Source organism: Nomascus leucogenys, chromosome 22a (assembly GCF_006542625.1).
Source record: "Nomascus leucogenys isolate Asia chromosome 22a, Asia_NLE_v1, whole genome shotgun sequence".
Taxonomy (NCBI): Eukaryota; Metazoa; Chordata; class Mammalia; order Primates; family Hylobatidae; genus Nomascus; species Nomascus leucogenys.
The window spans coordinates 15534074-15551635 of NC_044402.1; the positions used below are offsets into that span (position 1 = coordinate 15534074).

At 44.0% G+C, this 17562-nt stretch overlaps 1 protein-coding gene across 1 annotated transcript; it reads right to left on the reverse strand.

Moving 5' to 3' along the window:
- Window positions 1-599: 599 nt before the first annotated feature.
- Window positions 600-16705, reverse strand: PSMC1 (proteasome 26S subunit, ATPase 1). The gene is made up of 11 exons (XM_003260872.4): window positions 16600-16705; window positions 13978-14031; window positions 12969-13065; window positions 9735-9859; window positions 9331-9516; window positions 9008-9136; window positions 8024-8120; window positions 4766-4955; window positions 3671-3822; window positions 2868-3022; window positions 600-956 (listed from the first exon to the last, which is right to left on the reverse strand). Exons 1-11 carry the CDS (start codon window positions 16600-16602, stop codon window positions 822-824), a joined length of 1323 nt encoding a protein of 440 aa, XP_003260920.1. The 5' UTR covers window positions 16603-16705; the 3' UTR covers window positions 600-821.
- Window positions 16706-17562: the final 857 nt, after the last annotated feature.

Consider the following 17562-nt stretch of genomic DNA (forward strand, 5'->3'; position numbering starts at 1 on the left):
CAGAAAACTAATACACACTGCTCATTCAATGTGGGCACCTACAACCCATGCCAGCCCACCTGTCAAGGGAACGCTTACCTTGATCTGCCCCACTTAGTAGCTTTAGGCCTGATTTGTTGAAAAAGAGAAATGACAGAAATAGATGGAGAAAGGGAAGGGGAAGTTCCGACATGTTTCTGAACACCTTGAAAGGGATGAGGTTTCTGAGCCCAAGAACAAGGGCTTTTGAGATATTTCTAGGAATCCTCAGTCTCTTGGGAACACCAGTAGTTATTTTCTGCCCTCAGAGTGCTGAGAACATGCATGGTCCACAAAACTTCCAAAAAGGAAAGCTGTACTTCCTTTGGAAGCAACAGCCACATTAACTCAGTCTTTATTATTTAAACAATGAGTATCCCTGGCTCTGTGGTAGTGACCATTTCCCACTGTAATTACTGTTGAACGCCAGCTCTGGGGGTATGATGCGGGGAACGCATAGTGAGGTCCACACTCCTTGTGACCACAGCCTGAGTTCCTGTCCAAAGGCTTCCCTGCAGCTGGGTCCACCCACAGGCTGCTGCTGAGCAGTAGGTGTGTGTGAAGACTGCAGAAACAGGAAGTGTTTGTGAAAGAGCACGCTTTATTGGGAAGCAGACTGCTGCACAGTGACCAACAGACAGGCCACCCAATGGGCACTTACACATCGTACTCCAAAAGACACAGGATGTTTTGCTAATAAAAATCAATGAGAACAGGGATTCCTCTGGGCAACTCCCCCAACCTCATCCCTTTCAGGGATTGAGAAATCTCCCAACCATTTTCCTGATGGCAGCCATGGTTCATTAGAGATACAGCCCCTCAGGGGTGCCTTCCTGTTTCTTATAAAGAACATTTTCTTTAGATTTTTTGAAGTCTTCATTTGTTACTTTCATTCTACGTTCTCTTAAGGCCATCAGACCAGCTTCTGTACAGATTGCCTGTAAGAAAGAACAGTGTGTTCAGAAAGTGAAATACTCATTTTTATTCTAACAAGGAATTCCAAAAAACCTATTCTGAGGCCAGGCGTGGTGGCTCACACCTGTAATCCCAGCACTCTGGGAGGCCGAGGCAGGTGGATCGCCTGAGGTCAGGAGTTCAAGACCAGCCTGGCCAACATGGTGAAACCCCATCTCTACTAAAAATACAAAAAATTAGCCAGGGACGGTGGTAGGCATCTGTAATCCTAGCTACTCAGGAGGCTGAGGCAGGAGAATTGCTTGAACCCGGGAAGTGGAGGTTGCAGTGAGCTGAGATCGCGCCACTGCACTCTAGCCTGGGCAACAAGAGCGAAACTATCTCAAAAAAAAAAAGTCTATTCTGAAGTAAAGCATGAGACACGTAGACTAAACACAAACTGTTTATTTGGGAAAGATTTGATTTTTTAAAAAAATGATTAAGCATCCTATTTTCTGAAAGGATGTGAAATGGCTTAAACTGGGAGTTACTGTAACTAAGAAGACTGGCCCAAGGGTCAGGGCTGTGGGTTCTAGTTTTGGCTCAGGTTCTAACAAGCTATGTGGCTTGGCAGATCAGTAAATTCTTACACCACCACTTTTGTTAAGGAGAATAATATTCCTAGGAAATAAACAAAATTATGCCCTGAAACTTAAGAGGCAATTGACAGTATATGTCTATTTCATTTACCTATAGTCATAAAAGAACATGTATTCTGGTTAGATACTGTAAGTGGCAGTATCTATACTATGGAATAATACTACAGAGTATAGCATTTATTTCAATATATTTAATTTCTCAGTAATTACTTGCCCAAAGTAAAAGAAAACAATAACCCATGTTACATAGGTTGCTGTTATTGTTTTAGGCTTGATCTGTTTAGAAAGGAAAGAGAAATGAAGGAAACAGATAGAGAAGGACAGCAAACAAACATATTACGTGGGTTATTGTTTTCTTTTTCTTTTGGCCAGTAATTACTGTGGCAAAAAACACAATCCTGGCACAGAAGTTTGTTTGGTGATGGCCATCAGGTCATTTACTTCAAATGGTTCGGGTGAAAAAGTTTTGTGTACAGAAAGAGAAAAAGCAAATGGGTAAAATGTTAACTCTTGGCAAATCACTGTGCTATTGCTGCAACTTTTTTGAAGGCTTGAAAATTGTCAGTTTTTATCTTAAAAATAAAATTTTAAGATCTTTCAATTTTTAAAAAAGAAGATAGATTTTACTCGCCAACAGAGACATCTAGTTCTCTAGGACTAACTGCCAATGATCCGTGGGCTCAGGGCAGGTGCTGGCCTAGAAAGGCACTGCTTTTGCTGTCCCTACCTAACCATGGCACTTATGCCCGACGAAAACCCAGCTCTTTCCAGGGGAAGCAGGTTGAACCCATATTCAACGCTGCCAGGCCTTGCTGTAAATTCTGGTCAGCTGGGTGGAAATGTCTGAACTCATGTACATTTGTCATAAAACCAAGAAGTATAATCTGGTACAACCTTCCAGAACACAAATTGGGACATGAATGCAGTGGGTGCTTGGTCCCCACTCTGCGGCTCTGGGGAGAGTTCTCCCAGGACATACCCTTCCCCGACCTGGGACTAAGCAGCTACATTTGACACACCTTGAGAAAGTCACCTGGGCCTAAGGCAACTTAGTACCAGAGACTCAGCCTTGTGGCTCCAGGTGATTTAGGGTCATTCGCTGCATAAAATGATGCATTAAAAATGACTTCAAATAACAAGCACATATACCATTTGGATGTAATCGTAAACCAATATGATGATTAAAATACAGACACCCACCTGTCCAGGCCAACCACCATCCCAAGAGGACATATAGACTCTTTCCTGATTGACAGCCACATTCCCAGAAATAAGCTGACACGGCTAGGCTCTCACCTTGATGTCAGCACCAGAGAGGTCATCTTTAGCCATGATCAAGTCGTCCAGGGTTACATCATCAGCCAGTGTCATCCTGCTTGTGTGAATCTGAAAGATGCGCTTCTTCGTCTTTTCATCAGGCAGGGGGAACTCAATCTTCCTGTCAATGCGGCCTGCGGGTACGAAAAGATTTTAAGTCACACTACCATCCAAACCCAGGCTTGGCCATGGCTCAGAGGCCTCAGCCCATCTCCTTAAATATGAAGTTTCAGTCAGACAGTATTCTGTGGGAAGGATGTCCAAATTTTAAAAAGTAAACATACATCTTTGTAGTTTGTAAATTTCTACATTTGAATTCTCTTCATTTAAAAGAAACTCTCTGCTTTGGTACCTTCAGAAATAAATGAAAGGAGCAATTCCTGAGTGAAACTGGACAGACCTATTGTGTTAAAAACATTACAAAAGACAGCAAACAAATCACTGTTTCTTCTGATGCTACCTGAATGTAAAAAGGACAAATCCTACCATCACATGAATTATTTCTTCCAGAAAAAGCAGCAAGTTCTTGAGGCTAAAAAGGGAATATTATGGAAAAGAAAAGATCAAGACATAAGACTGGAATTCAAAGGGCCAAGGTGCACAGACCATATCATGCTCTGTTTTAACTCTCATCTCAAGGGGACCTATTTTTTTGTAAATTATCCTAAGTTTCACTGCAGTATTTGCTTTTTTATGTATCATTTTATAGGCCTCCCAAAGCACACTTAAACACAAATATATAAACACATTAATCTCCATGATGAAACAAAAGCAAATTTAACCTGGTCTGATAAGTGCTGGATCCAAAGTTTCTATTCGGTTTGTGGCCATGATAACTTTCACATCTCCCCTAGAATCAAATCCATCCAACTGGTTCAGCAGTTCCAACATTGTTCGCTGAATTTCTCTCTCACCACCAGAATTGGAGTCATATCTTTGGAAAAAAAAGGAAGGAATGAAGACCCAACTGATCGCCTGCTCAAGGGGAATTACAGCAAAGACCTCATTGTGACAAAACACCTTAACAAACATTCCTGTTTCAACTCACATGGCACTCCCTCAATTATGCTCAGAAAAAAACAAATTCAGCACCCCTTGCCATGGTCTGAATGTATTTCCCCAAATTTATGTGTTGAAACTTAATCCCTACTGGGTGGTTAAGAGATGAGGCCTTTTGGAAAGGGCTAAAGGCATGAGGCAGAGCCTTATACGGCATGAGTTCCTTATAAAAAGAGAAAAAGGCCTTATACAGCATGTATTCCTTATAAAAATGCTGCAGGGAACTAGCGTAGGCCCTTTTTGCTCTTCCGTTTGTCCCCTTAGCATTTGTGCCCTCTACAGAATAGGTGCCATCTTGGAAGCAGAGAGCAGCCCTCACTAGACTTCAATGCCAGTGCCTTGATCTTGGGCTTCTCAGCCTCCGGAACTGTGGGAAATACATTTCTATTCTTTATACAAATACCAGTCCTAAGGTATTTTGTTTAGCAGCACAAATGGACTAAGACACTCCCCATCAGCCAAGTTACACATCATATTTTTTCATGGCAGTTTCTGTGCCTGAAATTGTATCATTTATTCTGTTTCCATGTTTGGTATCTGATCCCTACAACCTGTGAGCTCCTCCAGGGCAGAGACTGTTGTGCTCACAACTGTGTCCCTAGAGTCCAGATGGTCCTGGCTCAGGGCGGGTGCTCAAGACATGGTTATTCACAACTGGCCAACCTCTCCTGGGAGAGCAGAGCCTAAAGCATGCATGGAAGGCCACGCATGGCAAGAACTGTGGCCATATGGAGAGCCCCCCGAGATCGTTCATTTTCAAGAGAAGAGCTATGCGGTGTTCCCTCTAAACAAGGCAAAATAAGTATGAGAAAGTCTACCTTTTTGTCCCAATGGCATCAATTTCATCAATAAACACGATGGACGGTGCATGTTCTTCAGCAACTCGAAACAATTCCCGTACGAGTTTGGGCCCATCACCTAGGTACTTCTGAATCAGTTCAGAGCCAACCACTCTCAAGAAAGTGGCTGAGGTTTGGTTTGCTACTGCTTTGGCTAACAAGGTTTTACCTATTTTAGATGAAAAAAGATAAAAAAAAAAAAAAGACACCTGAAGTGCCGTTTTTAACTTATAAACTCGTATCATTACCACCTTAAATGGACACCAAAAACAGGTGGGCCCTCATGCTAAGGCATGCCACCAATTCAAGTGTCACGACATTCCATTCTCCTAAGTAGATAAGAGGACATTTAGAAAAATCTACTAACATGTTTGGATTATCCTTAGCTATTTTCCTGAACTTATGATAACGTCAGAAAATACTTTTTACTTGGTTATTTTCCAACCTTGACCCAGTTTCCCCTGAAGAGCTGCGAACTATAATTACCTGTACGAAGAATTGCTTCGTACCAGCAATGAAATAAATCTCATTTTTTTTCTCTGGTTGAGTCTTTCTTGGGCCCCTTCAAAATTGCATACATTAACCTGACCCATCTAACCCAGGGCTGGAGAGCCAAACTAAACTCCTAGGAAACCATCAGTGCTGGAAAAAAAGCTCTGGGAATTCTAGCTTTGGCCCTAAGGAGATACACGAAGTGTTCCTGAGCTCCAAGCGTGCAGTGCCTCCTGCTCCAGAAGAGTAGCTACTGGGTGGGCTTGCTGCCAGCTCAGACAGCTGAGACAGGACCAGCTCTCGATGAAGCCCCCAATGAGAGCTGCTGTGGCATGCCCTTCCAAGGGAGAGGCAGTTCCTCCCACTGATCTCAGGAAGAGCTCAAACATCATTTCCAATACTGCTCTACTTGCTGATATTTCTCTTTCAGGTTAAAAACAAGAGTCAGCTGGCCGGGCGCGGTGGCTCACACCTGTAATCCCAGCACTTTGGGAGGCTGAGGCAGGAGGATCACCTGAGGTCGGAAGTTCAAGACCAGCCTGACCAACATGGAGAAACCCCGTCTCTACTAAAAAAATTACAGTATTAGCTGGCACATGCCTGTAATCCTAGCTACTCAGGAGGCTGAGGTAGGAGAATTGCTTGAACCCGAGAGGCTAAGGCAGGAGAATTGCTTGAACCCGGGAGGCGGAAGTTGCAGTGAGCCAAGATCGCACCATTGCACTCCAGCCTGGGCAACAAGAGTAAAACTCTGCCTTAAAAAAAAAAAAAAAAAAAAAAGAAAAAAACAAGAGTCAGCAAAGAGTGCCCAACTTGAGAATTTTTGAATTGGAAGACCTGGGATCCTTTGGTGGTCAGTGAGGATCTTGACAAGGGCTGGGTAGGTGCCTCAGGATACAGAGGCAGTTAGGGGCAGAACTGGCAGCCTCAGGCCAGCAAGGGAGGAGTGTGGAGGTGGCTAGCTAGTGTGTGACAGGCAAGACTTTCCAGAAATGGGATGGTTGACACAAAGCTCAGCTTTGCAACTGTGGCAATGATGTTCCTTCTAGACAGGCAGAGTAGCAGATGCAAAGACTGGACTGCTCCCTGAAAGCATCAATGAGGGAAGGTGAACAGAAAACAAACAGGACCTTTCCAGTGGATAGGATCTTATAGTGCAGAAGCAGCCAAGTCTAGCGCCACTGGGCTGCTTCTGTGGTCAGAGGGCTCACTGACCAAGTTGCCTGCTCCTCTGACAGACTTGCTTGTCCAGTCCTGCCTTCCAGCCCTGTAACGCAGCCACTTTAGTACTAGAGCCCCACAGGGGACCTGCAGCTGTGGGTCAGGAGGCCTGTGTTCCAGCTCCAGCCCTCTTACTAGCTCAACTCCCAGAGAGGGGCCTTGGGCTAGTCACCAGCCATTCTGAAACATAATTTCCTAAGCTGTAAGATGAGGGGCTGTAGAACAGGGATCTCTTCTAGCTCTCGGCCTCTGGGTACAGGTGTCTCCCAGTCTGTCTATTGTGGGTACCCCTCAGCACAGATCCTCTTAGGAACACTGTCAATTTTCTCAAATGACTGTGCTCCCTTTGGAATCTGCGCAGCAATGAACTTCTAAGTCCTGAGCTCTACCAAATGAATCTGATACTGCAGAATAGGGTTTTTTTTGGTTTGTTTTTTTTGGAGACAGTCTCGCTCTGTCACCCAGGCTGGAGTGCAGTGGCACGATCTCAGCTCACTGCAACCTCAGACTCTCAGGTTCAAGCAGTTTTCCTGCCTCAGCCTCCTGGGTAGCTGAGACTACAGATGTGTGCCACCACACCTGGCTAGTTTTTGTATTTTTAGTAGAGACGGGGTTTCAGCATGTTGGTCAGGCTGGTCTTGAACTCCTGGCCTCAAGTCATCCATCCGCCTTGACCTCTCACAGTGCTAGGATTATAGGCGTGAGCCACCATGCTCAGAATAGGGCTTTTGAAGTAGCACTTCTCCACTACGGCTCCCAGGCTTGGCCATACTCCAGATGAATAGATCAAAATCTTTGAGGATGGGGCCAGGCATCAGTTTTTTGTTTTTGTTTTCTTCAGACAGGGTCTCACTCTGTTGCCCAGGCTGGAATGCAGTGGTGTGATCATGGCTCACTGTAGCCTCGACCTCCAGGACTCAAGTGACCCTCCTACCTCAGCCTCTTGGGTAGCTGGGACTACAGGCATGCACTACCACACCCGGCTAATCTTTTTTTTTGAGATGGAGTCTCGCTGTGTCGCCCAGGCTGGAGTGCAGTGGCATGATCTCCACTCACTGCAAGTACTGCCTCCTGGGTTCATGCCATCCTCCTGCCTCAGCCTCCCGAGTAGCTGGGACTACAGGTGCACGTCACCACACCCGGCTAATTTTTGTATTTTTAGTAGAGACAGGGTTTCACCACATTGGCCAGGCTGGTCTCAAACTCCTGACCTCATGATCCACCCGCCTCTGCCTCCCAAAGTGCTGGGATTACAGGCATGAGCCACTGCGCCCAGCCATGCCCGGCTAATTTTTTATAGAGACAGGGTTTCGCCAAGTTGCTCAGGCTTTTTTTTTTCTTTTTTTTGCATCAGTATTTTTAAAGCTCCCAAGGTGATTCCAACGTGCAGATAAGGTTGAGCAGCCCTGTTTTAAACTAAGGAATTGTGGTGTCCTCACTTACTAGTTCAGTAATTATAACTAGCCAATGCTGCTGCTCAAGAGACCAGCTGGGTGCCTGGAAAGTGTCAAAACCAACGCATACCTGTGCCAGGTGGACCATAGAGAATGACCCCCTTAGGAGGCTTTATACCCATCTCTTCATAATATTCAGGATGGGTGAGAGGAAGCTCCACAGATTCCTATGAAAAACAGTGTAAATGAAAGGCTTTACTGAAATTATTAGCATATTTACTAATTGGCAACATGAGAATATCTTGCTTTCAACAAAAATAAGTAAAAATCTCAATTACTCTTCTTAGAGACAATGTGCTTGATTTCTATTAGCAGCAAAGACATACTGAAGATGACACCTGTCCTACTTGAGTTCCCCGCATGCGTTGCATCTCCCTAACCGCACCCAATTCCCCTTTTACTTTCTAGTAGAAGTCAGCCTGGAGCTCTTCTTGAGCAAAAGAGACTTAATAAAGCTCAAGTTCACCCTTTTCAATTAAACTGCAGATAGGACTAGGAAAGACTTCCTGATGGCTGTTCCCATCTAGGGACATTACGGCTATTTCTCAGCTGCCTCAGAGGTCCCTAGCAGAGATCTGTGATGACTTGGAATGACTTCCCTACAAAAGAACATGCAGAGAGCCGACGGCCATCCTCAATGACCATATGCCTTGCAGCCCCCAGGGCCGCTGAAGGCACTGGGATTATGCTCCAACCCCACCGCTGTCTAAATGTGTGCAAGTACACATGCTATCTCCACAAAGCACTGGAGGCTTCCAGATAAACACAACTGAAGTCAACACAATCAGAAACATTACGTATTCACACAGACAATGCACTCAACATTACACTAAAAAGAAGGAAGCTGCAGCTGCTGCAGGAACTATCACACAACTGACTGTTATATCACCTAACTCAGAATTAACAAATACAAAAATACCACAACTGGCAAGCTCTGACTCAGCTACTGGTTTGATTAATAAACAAGCAAACATATAAAACAACTCCAAAGTATCTTAAATGGGACAGCAGAAACCAAAACTCAAAAAAACCCAGAGATGGTTACCAATCATACCTTAATTTCCTGAATTTGGTTGTCCAATCCCCCAATATCCGCATAGGTCTCCTGGGGGGCCTTTTCCACCTTCATCACTGTGACCAGGGGATCCGTGTCATCCATCAGCACCCCGATCACGGCATGCACCTAACAGGAAACATCAAGGTTTAACACAGGAATGTGAGGTTTGCTGGATCTGTTTACAGCAAAGCAATGCCAATCATGGCATCCTTCTCCTGCCTGAGGAGTGCTTTGGTGATCTACTTCCATGGGACAGGAAGATGGATCTAAGCGAGAAAAGAAAGCACTTCCGTGGGCTTTTGAAAAAGACTACACCTCACCTTGTGGTTGAGCAGGACGGAGCAGCCAGGTTCCAGCAGATCCTTGTCTACAAATGAAAGAATGCTGACGTAGTGTTCTGAGCCCACAGATGTAGACACGATGGCATGATTGTCATCAATGATCTCTTCCAAGGTTCCTACTGACATTGGGGTCCCCCTCAGATCATCCACTTTTGATCTTTCCTCCTATATATGAAAATGTGAAGGAAAAAAGCAGACTAGACCTAAAAGTAGATGATCCTGTAGTTCGCTAGATTTGCAAAGCAGCTGATGCTTGTAAAAGGCAGCTAATAATACTTCATGAAAGCCTGGACAGGTTCAGCTACTTGAATTTCATTTATTTGTTGACAATTTTATAGAATTCAATTTGTAAAAAAGAAAATGATAGTAACTTTTCACCTTACCTCTTGCTTTTCTTCTAATGGTTTCATTTGTTCCTGATTTCTAATGAATTCTTCCTCCATGAGAAGATAGTCTTTAATTCTCTCTAACTTCAGTAATTTTAACCGGCACTGAGTGTGAGGTGTCACTGAAATTAAAATATAAAGTTTCATTATACGTGGACCCTGAAGTTTGCAAGTAAGGAAAAAATATTAAGATTTTAAAATAAGCTCATTTTTGTTGGAGACAGCTTCAGAAAAAATTCAGGTTGGTAACTCTAAGTAAACCGGTGCCAAAATGGAAGGGGGAGTGTGGCTGTTATATAATCAAGCCTTTCAAAATGAGGATGGGGTTTATGACCAAATAGCTAGCCCCAAATGACATACCCCGGCTGAATAGTCTGTATACTTAAAGAGGAAAAAAGCTACTGACCCATCAGATACCTGGGTCTGGTTTATTTTTTCCCACAGGTACTAATAAAAAGTTACATATGTTGCTCAGGCAGTAGACACTGTTGTATGCTGGCTGTATACATACTCATCTATTTGCAGAATTTTGAAATATCAGGGTTATTAACCCTGTTTATCACATATATGGCAAATATTTTTTCCATATATTATTGTTTCTTTTGGCTTTGAAGTCTCAAGCCACATAGGAATTGTGTCTTTTTTTTTTTTTTGAGATGGAGTCTTGCTCTGTCGCCCAGGCTGGAGTGTAGTGGCACGATCTTGGCTCATTGCAACCTCTGCCTCCTGGGTTCAAGTGATTCTCCTGCCTCAGCCTCCTGAGTGGTTGGAACTATAGGCCATGCCACCATGCCCAGCTAACTTTTTGGATTGTTAGTAAAGACGGGGTTTCAAAGTGTTAGCCAGGATGGTCCCGATCTGACCTCGTGATCCACCCACCTCGGCCTTGCAAAGTGCTGGGAATTGTATCATTTTTACAAATATGTCAACCTTTTCTTTTACGGTTTCTGGGTTTTCCCAGTTACTTCAAAAACTGTCTTCTTCCCTAAGGTTAAATATATTTCTGAACTTTCATTTATTTATTTTCACAGGTATACCTGTATTCCATTTGGCAAGAGTCAAGAATCTAATTTCATTTTCTTTGGACAAAAATTTTTGAAATGCCTTTTATATATTTTTTTTTTTATTATACTTTAAGTTCTAGGGTACATGTGCACAATGTGCAGGTTTGTTACATATGTATACATGTGCCATGTTGACGTGCTGCACCCATTAACTCGTCATTTACATTAGGTGTATCTCCTAATGCTATCCCTCCCCCCTCCCCCACCCCACAACAGGCCCCAGTGTGTGATGTTCCCCACCCTGTGTCCAAGTGCTCTCATAGTACAATTCTCTCCTATGAGTGAGAACATGCGGTGTTTGGTTTTCTGTCCTTGTGATAGTTTGTTCAGTGATGGTTTCCAGCTTCATCCATGTCCCTACAAACGACATGAACTCATCCTTTTTTATGGCTGCATAGTATTCCATGGTGTATATGTGCCACATTTTCTTAATCCAGCCTATCATTAATGGACATTTGGGTTGGTTCCAAGTCTTTGCTATTGTGAATAGTGCCACAATAAACATACGTGTGCATGTGTCTTTATAGCAGCATGATTTATAATCCTTTGGGTATATACCCAGTAACGGGAAGGCTGGGTCAAATGGTATTTCTAGTTCTAGATCCTTGAGGAATTGCCACACTGTCTTCCACAATGGTTGAACGAGTTTACAGTCCCACCAACAGTGTAAAAGTGTTCCTATTTCCCCACATCCTCTCCAGCACCTGTTGTTTCCTGACTTTTTAATGATCGCCAATCGCCATTCTAACTGGTGTGAGATGGTATCTCATTGTGGTTTTGATTTGCATTTCTCTCATGGAAATGCCTTTTATATTAAATAATCCACCCTATTCCCCACCGACCTGAAGTGGCACCTTCAATGTATATTAAATATCCATGTAACATGACTGGTTTTGGACTTGCTACTCTGTTCTGGTGGCCTCTTTCTGTACCAATATCATACCAATTCATTATGGTAGACCAATGGCTGGTTTTACTGATTTCCTTCAATTAACTGAACAATATTTTTTAAAGTAGTTTTAAGTATTTCTTCTTAGTTTTTTCTTCTAAGCAGGGAGGAGCATATTTACATGAGGGTTTGGGGAGGTATTTGAGCTGAAGCCTAAAGGATGAGAAGCAAGTAGCCATGAGAAGAAATGGGGGAACAACATTTTAAGCAGAGGAGTGAGTAAGGGCAAAGGCCCTGACATGTACAAAAGTCAAAAAAACATAAGGCAGGCAGTGTGACCAGTGAGCAAGGGGGAGTGGCAGGGCTGAGGTCGGAGAGGTGGGCTGGGTCAGGTCACTTGGTATGAATTTTATTCTATGTTCTGCAGGAAGCCACTGAAAAATTTTATTATAACTTCAGGCATTGCATGATCTGAATTTCAATACAGTGGCATTTCATTTCATGAAATAAACATGATTCTGAGTTACTAAAGTTCAACCTGGTTTTGCAATTTAAAACTATACTTTTATTTTATTTATTTATTTTGAGACAGAGTCTTGCTCTGTCATCCAGGCTAGAGTGCAGTGGCACAATCTTGGCTCACTGCAATCTGCCTCCTGGGTTCAAGCAATTCTCCTGCCTCAGCCTCCTGAGTTAAAACTATACTTTTAATCCACTAGAGGAGCCAGTTAAAGAAAAATGGTGACTTTTTTTTTTTTTTGAGACGGAGTCTCACTCTGTCACCCAGGCTGGACTGCAGTGGTGTGATCTCGGCTCACTGCAAGCTCCGCCTACCGGGTTCATGCCATTCTCCTGCCTCAGCCTCCTGAGTAGCTGGGACTACAGGCACCCGCCACCACGCCCAGCTAATTTTTTGTATTTTTAGTAGAGACAGAGTTTCACCATGTTTTGCCAGGATGGTCTCGATCTCCTGACCTTGTGATCCGCCCACCTCGGCCTCCCAAAGTGCTGGGATTACAGGCGTGAGCCACTGTGCCCCGGCACGGTGACATTTCTTAAAGTGAGACACAATCATAATACTGTATTTTAAAACAAAAGATAACTTGTATGCCAACCTAGAGGAATGCCATACTCAAGAGTGAGGTGGAACTGAATCACAAAGCTAGAGCTTCAATCGCCCCTCTACTTCCTGTTACCCCTTTCAGACTCTAAGCTACATGCACAGAGATGGTTTATCCTAAGAACTGGAAAGATGGCAAGGAGAAGCCATGTCATTACCCAGTGGCAGTTTGCTGGCAGCATCTGGTCCCTTTGTTTTCTTCTTCTTTTTCCCCACTCTAGTTGGTACAGGAGGTTCATATTTCTTTTTCTTGTCCTTGAGTTGTTAGAATAGCAGGAAAAAAAACCACATGAAAATCATATTAAAACACACATTTATTTCTGTACCACCATTATCTATTTTCAGGTGGTACAATTTTCCTTATCTTTTAGGATGTTATTAAAAACCTGACTTGTTTCACATTCCTGCAATTTTAATAAGTAAATATGATTATAATAAGTAAATGTAGGCTGGGCATGGTGGCTCACGTCTGTAATCCCAGCACTTTGGGAGGCTGAGGCAGGAGGATCACTTGAGGTCAGAAGTTTGAGACCAGCTTGGCCAACATGGTGAAACCCCATCTCTACTAAAAATACAAAAATTAGCCAGGTGTGGTGGCAGGCACCTGTAATCCCAGCTACTCGGGAGGCTGAGACAGGAGAATTGCTTGAACCCAGGAGGCAGAGGTTGCAGTGAGCCGAGATCGTGCCACTGCACTCCAGCCTGGGCGACAGAGCAAGACTCCGTCTCAAATAATAATAACAACAAATGAAAATAAATGTAATCTTTTTACCATACACATAAGTGACAATCAGCCATATTATTCCAGTAAGATATAGAGGGGTAAGAATCAAGTTATATGCCAAAAGTTTAGGTAACCTGAGACAATCTTCATACCTCAGGCAATTAGACACCAAAATTACAGGCAATTTACTTTAATACTTCTATAATGTCATTGCTTTTACACACTTAAATAAATAACTCATAAATACCTATTTGATGGTTAGGTCAATAACCTTTTCTAAAGCATGAAAAGCATATTTATTGTATCTATAGGACAGGCTAGTTTAAAAACTACTGGATCATTCTACTTTTTAAAATTCATGAATCCCCACAGAACTTTTCAGCCGAGACCCATGACATTTTCCACAGTTTGCTCACATCACAGGACAAATCTAGCATATTTACCTTGTCATCCTTCTTGCCACCTCCAGGACCATGACCACCACTCTGACTTTGACCCTGGGGGAGAAAAATCAGACACAGATGTAAATCCAGAATATGATCACTTCAAAAGAATGCCTTCATACTGTCCTGTGAATCTATAACATGTCCTGTGAGTCTGTCACATTTCTCCCTCATTTTAACATTTCTGAACCCAAGATGTAATACTTGCAGTCAATGTGTGCAATTAGTGTGGCAGAATTTCTTTTTCCCTGAAAAGATGTTTGATAGATTACTGGTGCATCTGGCAATTGATTGCATCTTAGAATCAAGAACAACTCTATTGAGAAGTAGATACAACTAAAGAGGCTGAGAGTCTTAAGATCACCCCCCTCTTGAGGGGAAAATATGGAGCTTCACATCTCTTGATGGGAAACTACCAGACTGAGGCTCTCAAGAATATATTCCGTAAAATCAGGCTATGAAAGCTACGTCATTTTACACACTCAAAAATCGTTTACCAATCATTTACCCCTTACTTAGATCAAACCAAGATCCAGAAGACTTTCCTTCCAATAGCACCTTATCCAATTCCTACCCCTAAAGCCAGGGGGCTTTGGGGCAGGTCTTTCTTCTCAATCTGAAAAGCTCTATCACCTTAAGGTGTTAAGAACTTGGTATATTAATAAACTCAGTGGGATTCCTGATTTTAAGAGACCCTATAGTTATAGGACAATGCTTAACACTGAGCAATGTCTCAGAAATGGTGGCATTTCAAATATGAAGATGAGTGAACTTACTGATTAGAAGGGCCCACTCAGCTCCCTCAAATCAGCTCCACGCAGGCACTTCTAAATTAATACACCAACACTTCTTCACCTCTTGGGCATTTTACATGTTTCTCAGTCTTAAATAACAAGTACACCAATTACTGAACCCCTACTATATGCCAAGCAGTATCCTAAACATTCTCCAAGCATTATCCCACTTAATTCTTACAAACACTATGACACTGGTACTATCATTATCCCCTCATTTGCAGATAAGACCAAGGCCCTGAGAGCTTAAATGACTTGCCTGTTGTCACAAAGCTTGTCAGAGATGGAGCCAGGAATCACACTCAGGTTTGCTGAATGCCAAAACCTGGGTGTTTCTCTACTGTTCTAGAAAAAAACCAATGGGGTTTGTGTTCCAGCACAGCCACTTACTGTGTTTCCATTTCTTCCTTATCAAAATGAGGACAGTAGTAATTACCTCGAGGGAATTGTTGTAATAAATGAGAAAATGCTGGAAAAGTACTTGGTACATGCTTAGAATACTACCCAGAAATCCGTATAAGACCTCTATGAGGCCGGGCGCGGTGGCTCACGCCTGTAATCCCAACACTTTGGGAGGCCGAGGCGGGCGGATTACAAGGTCAGGATTTCAGGACCAGCCTGGCCAACATAGTGAAACGCCGTCTCTACAAAAATACAAAAATTAGCCGGCCGTAGTGGCGGGCGCCTATAGTCGCAGCTACTTGGAAGGCTAAGGCAGGAGAATCGCTTGAACCCGGGAGGCGGAGATCGCGCCACTGCACTCCAGCCTGGACGACAGACCAAGACTCCGTCCCCCCAAAAAATAAAATAAAATAAAATAAAAAAGACCTCTGTGAGATCTGGCCTTCTTGCCGTTCATGATACAGGTTAAACATTCCCATCTCAGGTCCTTTGCACTTGCTGTATCTTCTGCCTGGACCACAGTTCCCTCAGACATCTGCAGGGGTTACTCCCTCAATTTGGGTCCGCTCAAATTTCACCTCCTCAGAGCGACCTTAGCTGACTCTATAAAAAGTAGCCATTCCTCCATGCTATCCCTTTCTATACAATAACGGTACAACAATGACCACCCCACCCCTGACATCATATTACATATTTCGGATTATTGTCTGCCTTCCACTCTAGAATGTACGCACTATGAAGGCAGGGACTTCAATCAATCCTGCTCATCCCCTGTATCCTCAGTGTCTAGAACAGAAGCTAGCCAAAAGTTTAACAACAAAACACCAAGTGCTTAGTAAATACTTGTTTAGTGAATTGATGAATAAATGCTAGCTGTTTTTATTATTACTACTGCACCACGGGCCCTTTCCGTCTGAGCTCCGCCTGTCATAACAGCGTCTTTAAGGCCTCCTTCAAATGGCCCCAGCTCCGAAAGGCCTTCCACGACTCCGCGCTCAACTCCTCAGGTGGAATGAATCCCACCCTCTTCTCCAGCACCCTTCACCTGCCCGACTCAAAAAGCATTTGTCCCGGTGACTCGAGGAGGCGCCCCCGAAACTCCCAGCGCCGATCAGCAAAGCCCTGGTCGGCGGAGCAGCAAAGCCAGCGACCCGATCCGTTCTGCCGCCCCACAAGACCACGCAGGAGACCCTCTCTCTGCGCTGAGCCCCGGCCCCAGGACCCCCGGGCAAGGCCCGCTGGTCGGCCCCGGCCCGCGGTGGACCTGAGCGCGGTCTCTGGGAGCCTCCACCCGCCGAGAAGATCAGGCCGGCAGGAGAAGAGGGCAGTCCCAGTTCCTTGGGCAGCCGCCTCTTTCTCTCGCCTCAGGCCGCTGCGACCCCATCGCACCGCGACGACCAGCGGAAAGAAACCCTTAGTCACTCACCATCTTGCCTTGGCCACTTGAGCGGCCGCTGCCGGAAGTTCCTCCACCACTGCGGCCCGCCAGAAGCGGAAGTCGTTAGGGACGCTACGGAAGCTGATAGGAACCAAATTCTGCGCTGACCAAGTTGTGCTCCAAGGGCTTGCGCAGGCGGACTAGGGCAACGCAGTAGTTTATAAGCATAAAGTGAACTTTATAAATATTTTACTTGAAAGAAATTTTGAATACCCGTTATGAGGCGCTTGTCAGCAACTTAAGACAATGACCCCTACTGTCAAAGAATTAGAACAATCGTGAAAATATAAAATATCTAAATTATGCAAAATTTATAACTGGGAAGAACTTTATTGTTCTAAAAACTGGAATGGCATTTGGAACTGGGAAGTTGACATATACATTTGCACAAATATTTCAGTTCTTATTCAGCTTCTGGAATTTAACCTGCACATCTGGGAGTATGTATGTGTGTAACGAGTCATCTAAACCTGTCTTTTTCTGATAACCTGTGACTTGTGATGATGCCAAATGTCTTAAATTCCTCATCTTGAAGCTGATTGGTAAAGTTCATCATTTGTTACTGAAAGAGTCGGACCCGATCGGGCTCAAACCAAAGACACGCTCGTCGCGGTCAAGAGATTTTTATTGGAGGTATCAAGCGGCACCACGCAAGGAGAAGGAAGAGAAGAGAGGGCTGTTGGTGTGCTGGGTTTTATATCCCTTGGGCCTAGGTGGATTGGGCTAGGGGCGGGCCCAAGGGAAGGTGGGAGATGCTTCTTTCTGATTGGCCCTCCTTTGGCGGGTTCAGACAGTGCCCGGTCAGGGAGGGGAGAAGAACCCGGAACTGGCCCCATCTTAAGGTACCGGGCCATTTTAAGGTACCCCATGTTACCTAACAGTTACACCCTCCAGGACATCAGAAAAATGGCAAGAATCCCTTCTGTTTCTGGAAATTTCATTAACAAGTGC

Excerpts from the sequence above, each read along its gene's own strand:
- PSMC1 (XM_003260872.4), bottom strand. Across the intron at positions 9,137-9,330 it reads CCGTCCTGCTCAACCACAAG|GTGCATGCCGTGATCGGGGT; the intron begins GTGAGGTGTAGT and ends GTTTCCTGTTAG. Across the intron at positions 957-2,867 it reads TCTCTGGTGCTGACATCAAG|GCAATCTGTACAGAAGCTGG; the intron begins GTGAGAGCCTAG and ends TCTTTCTTACAG.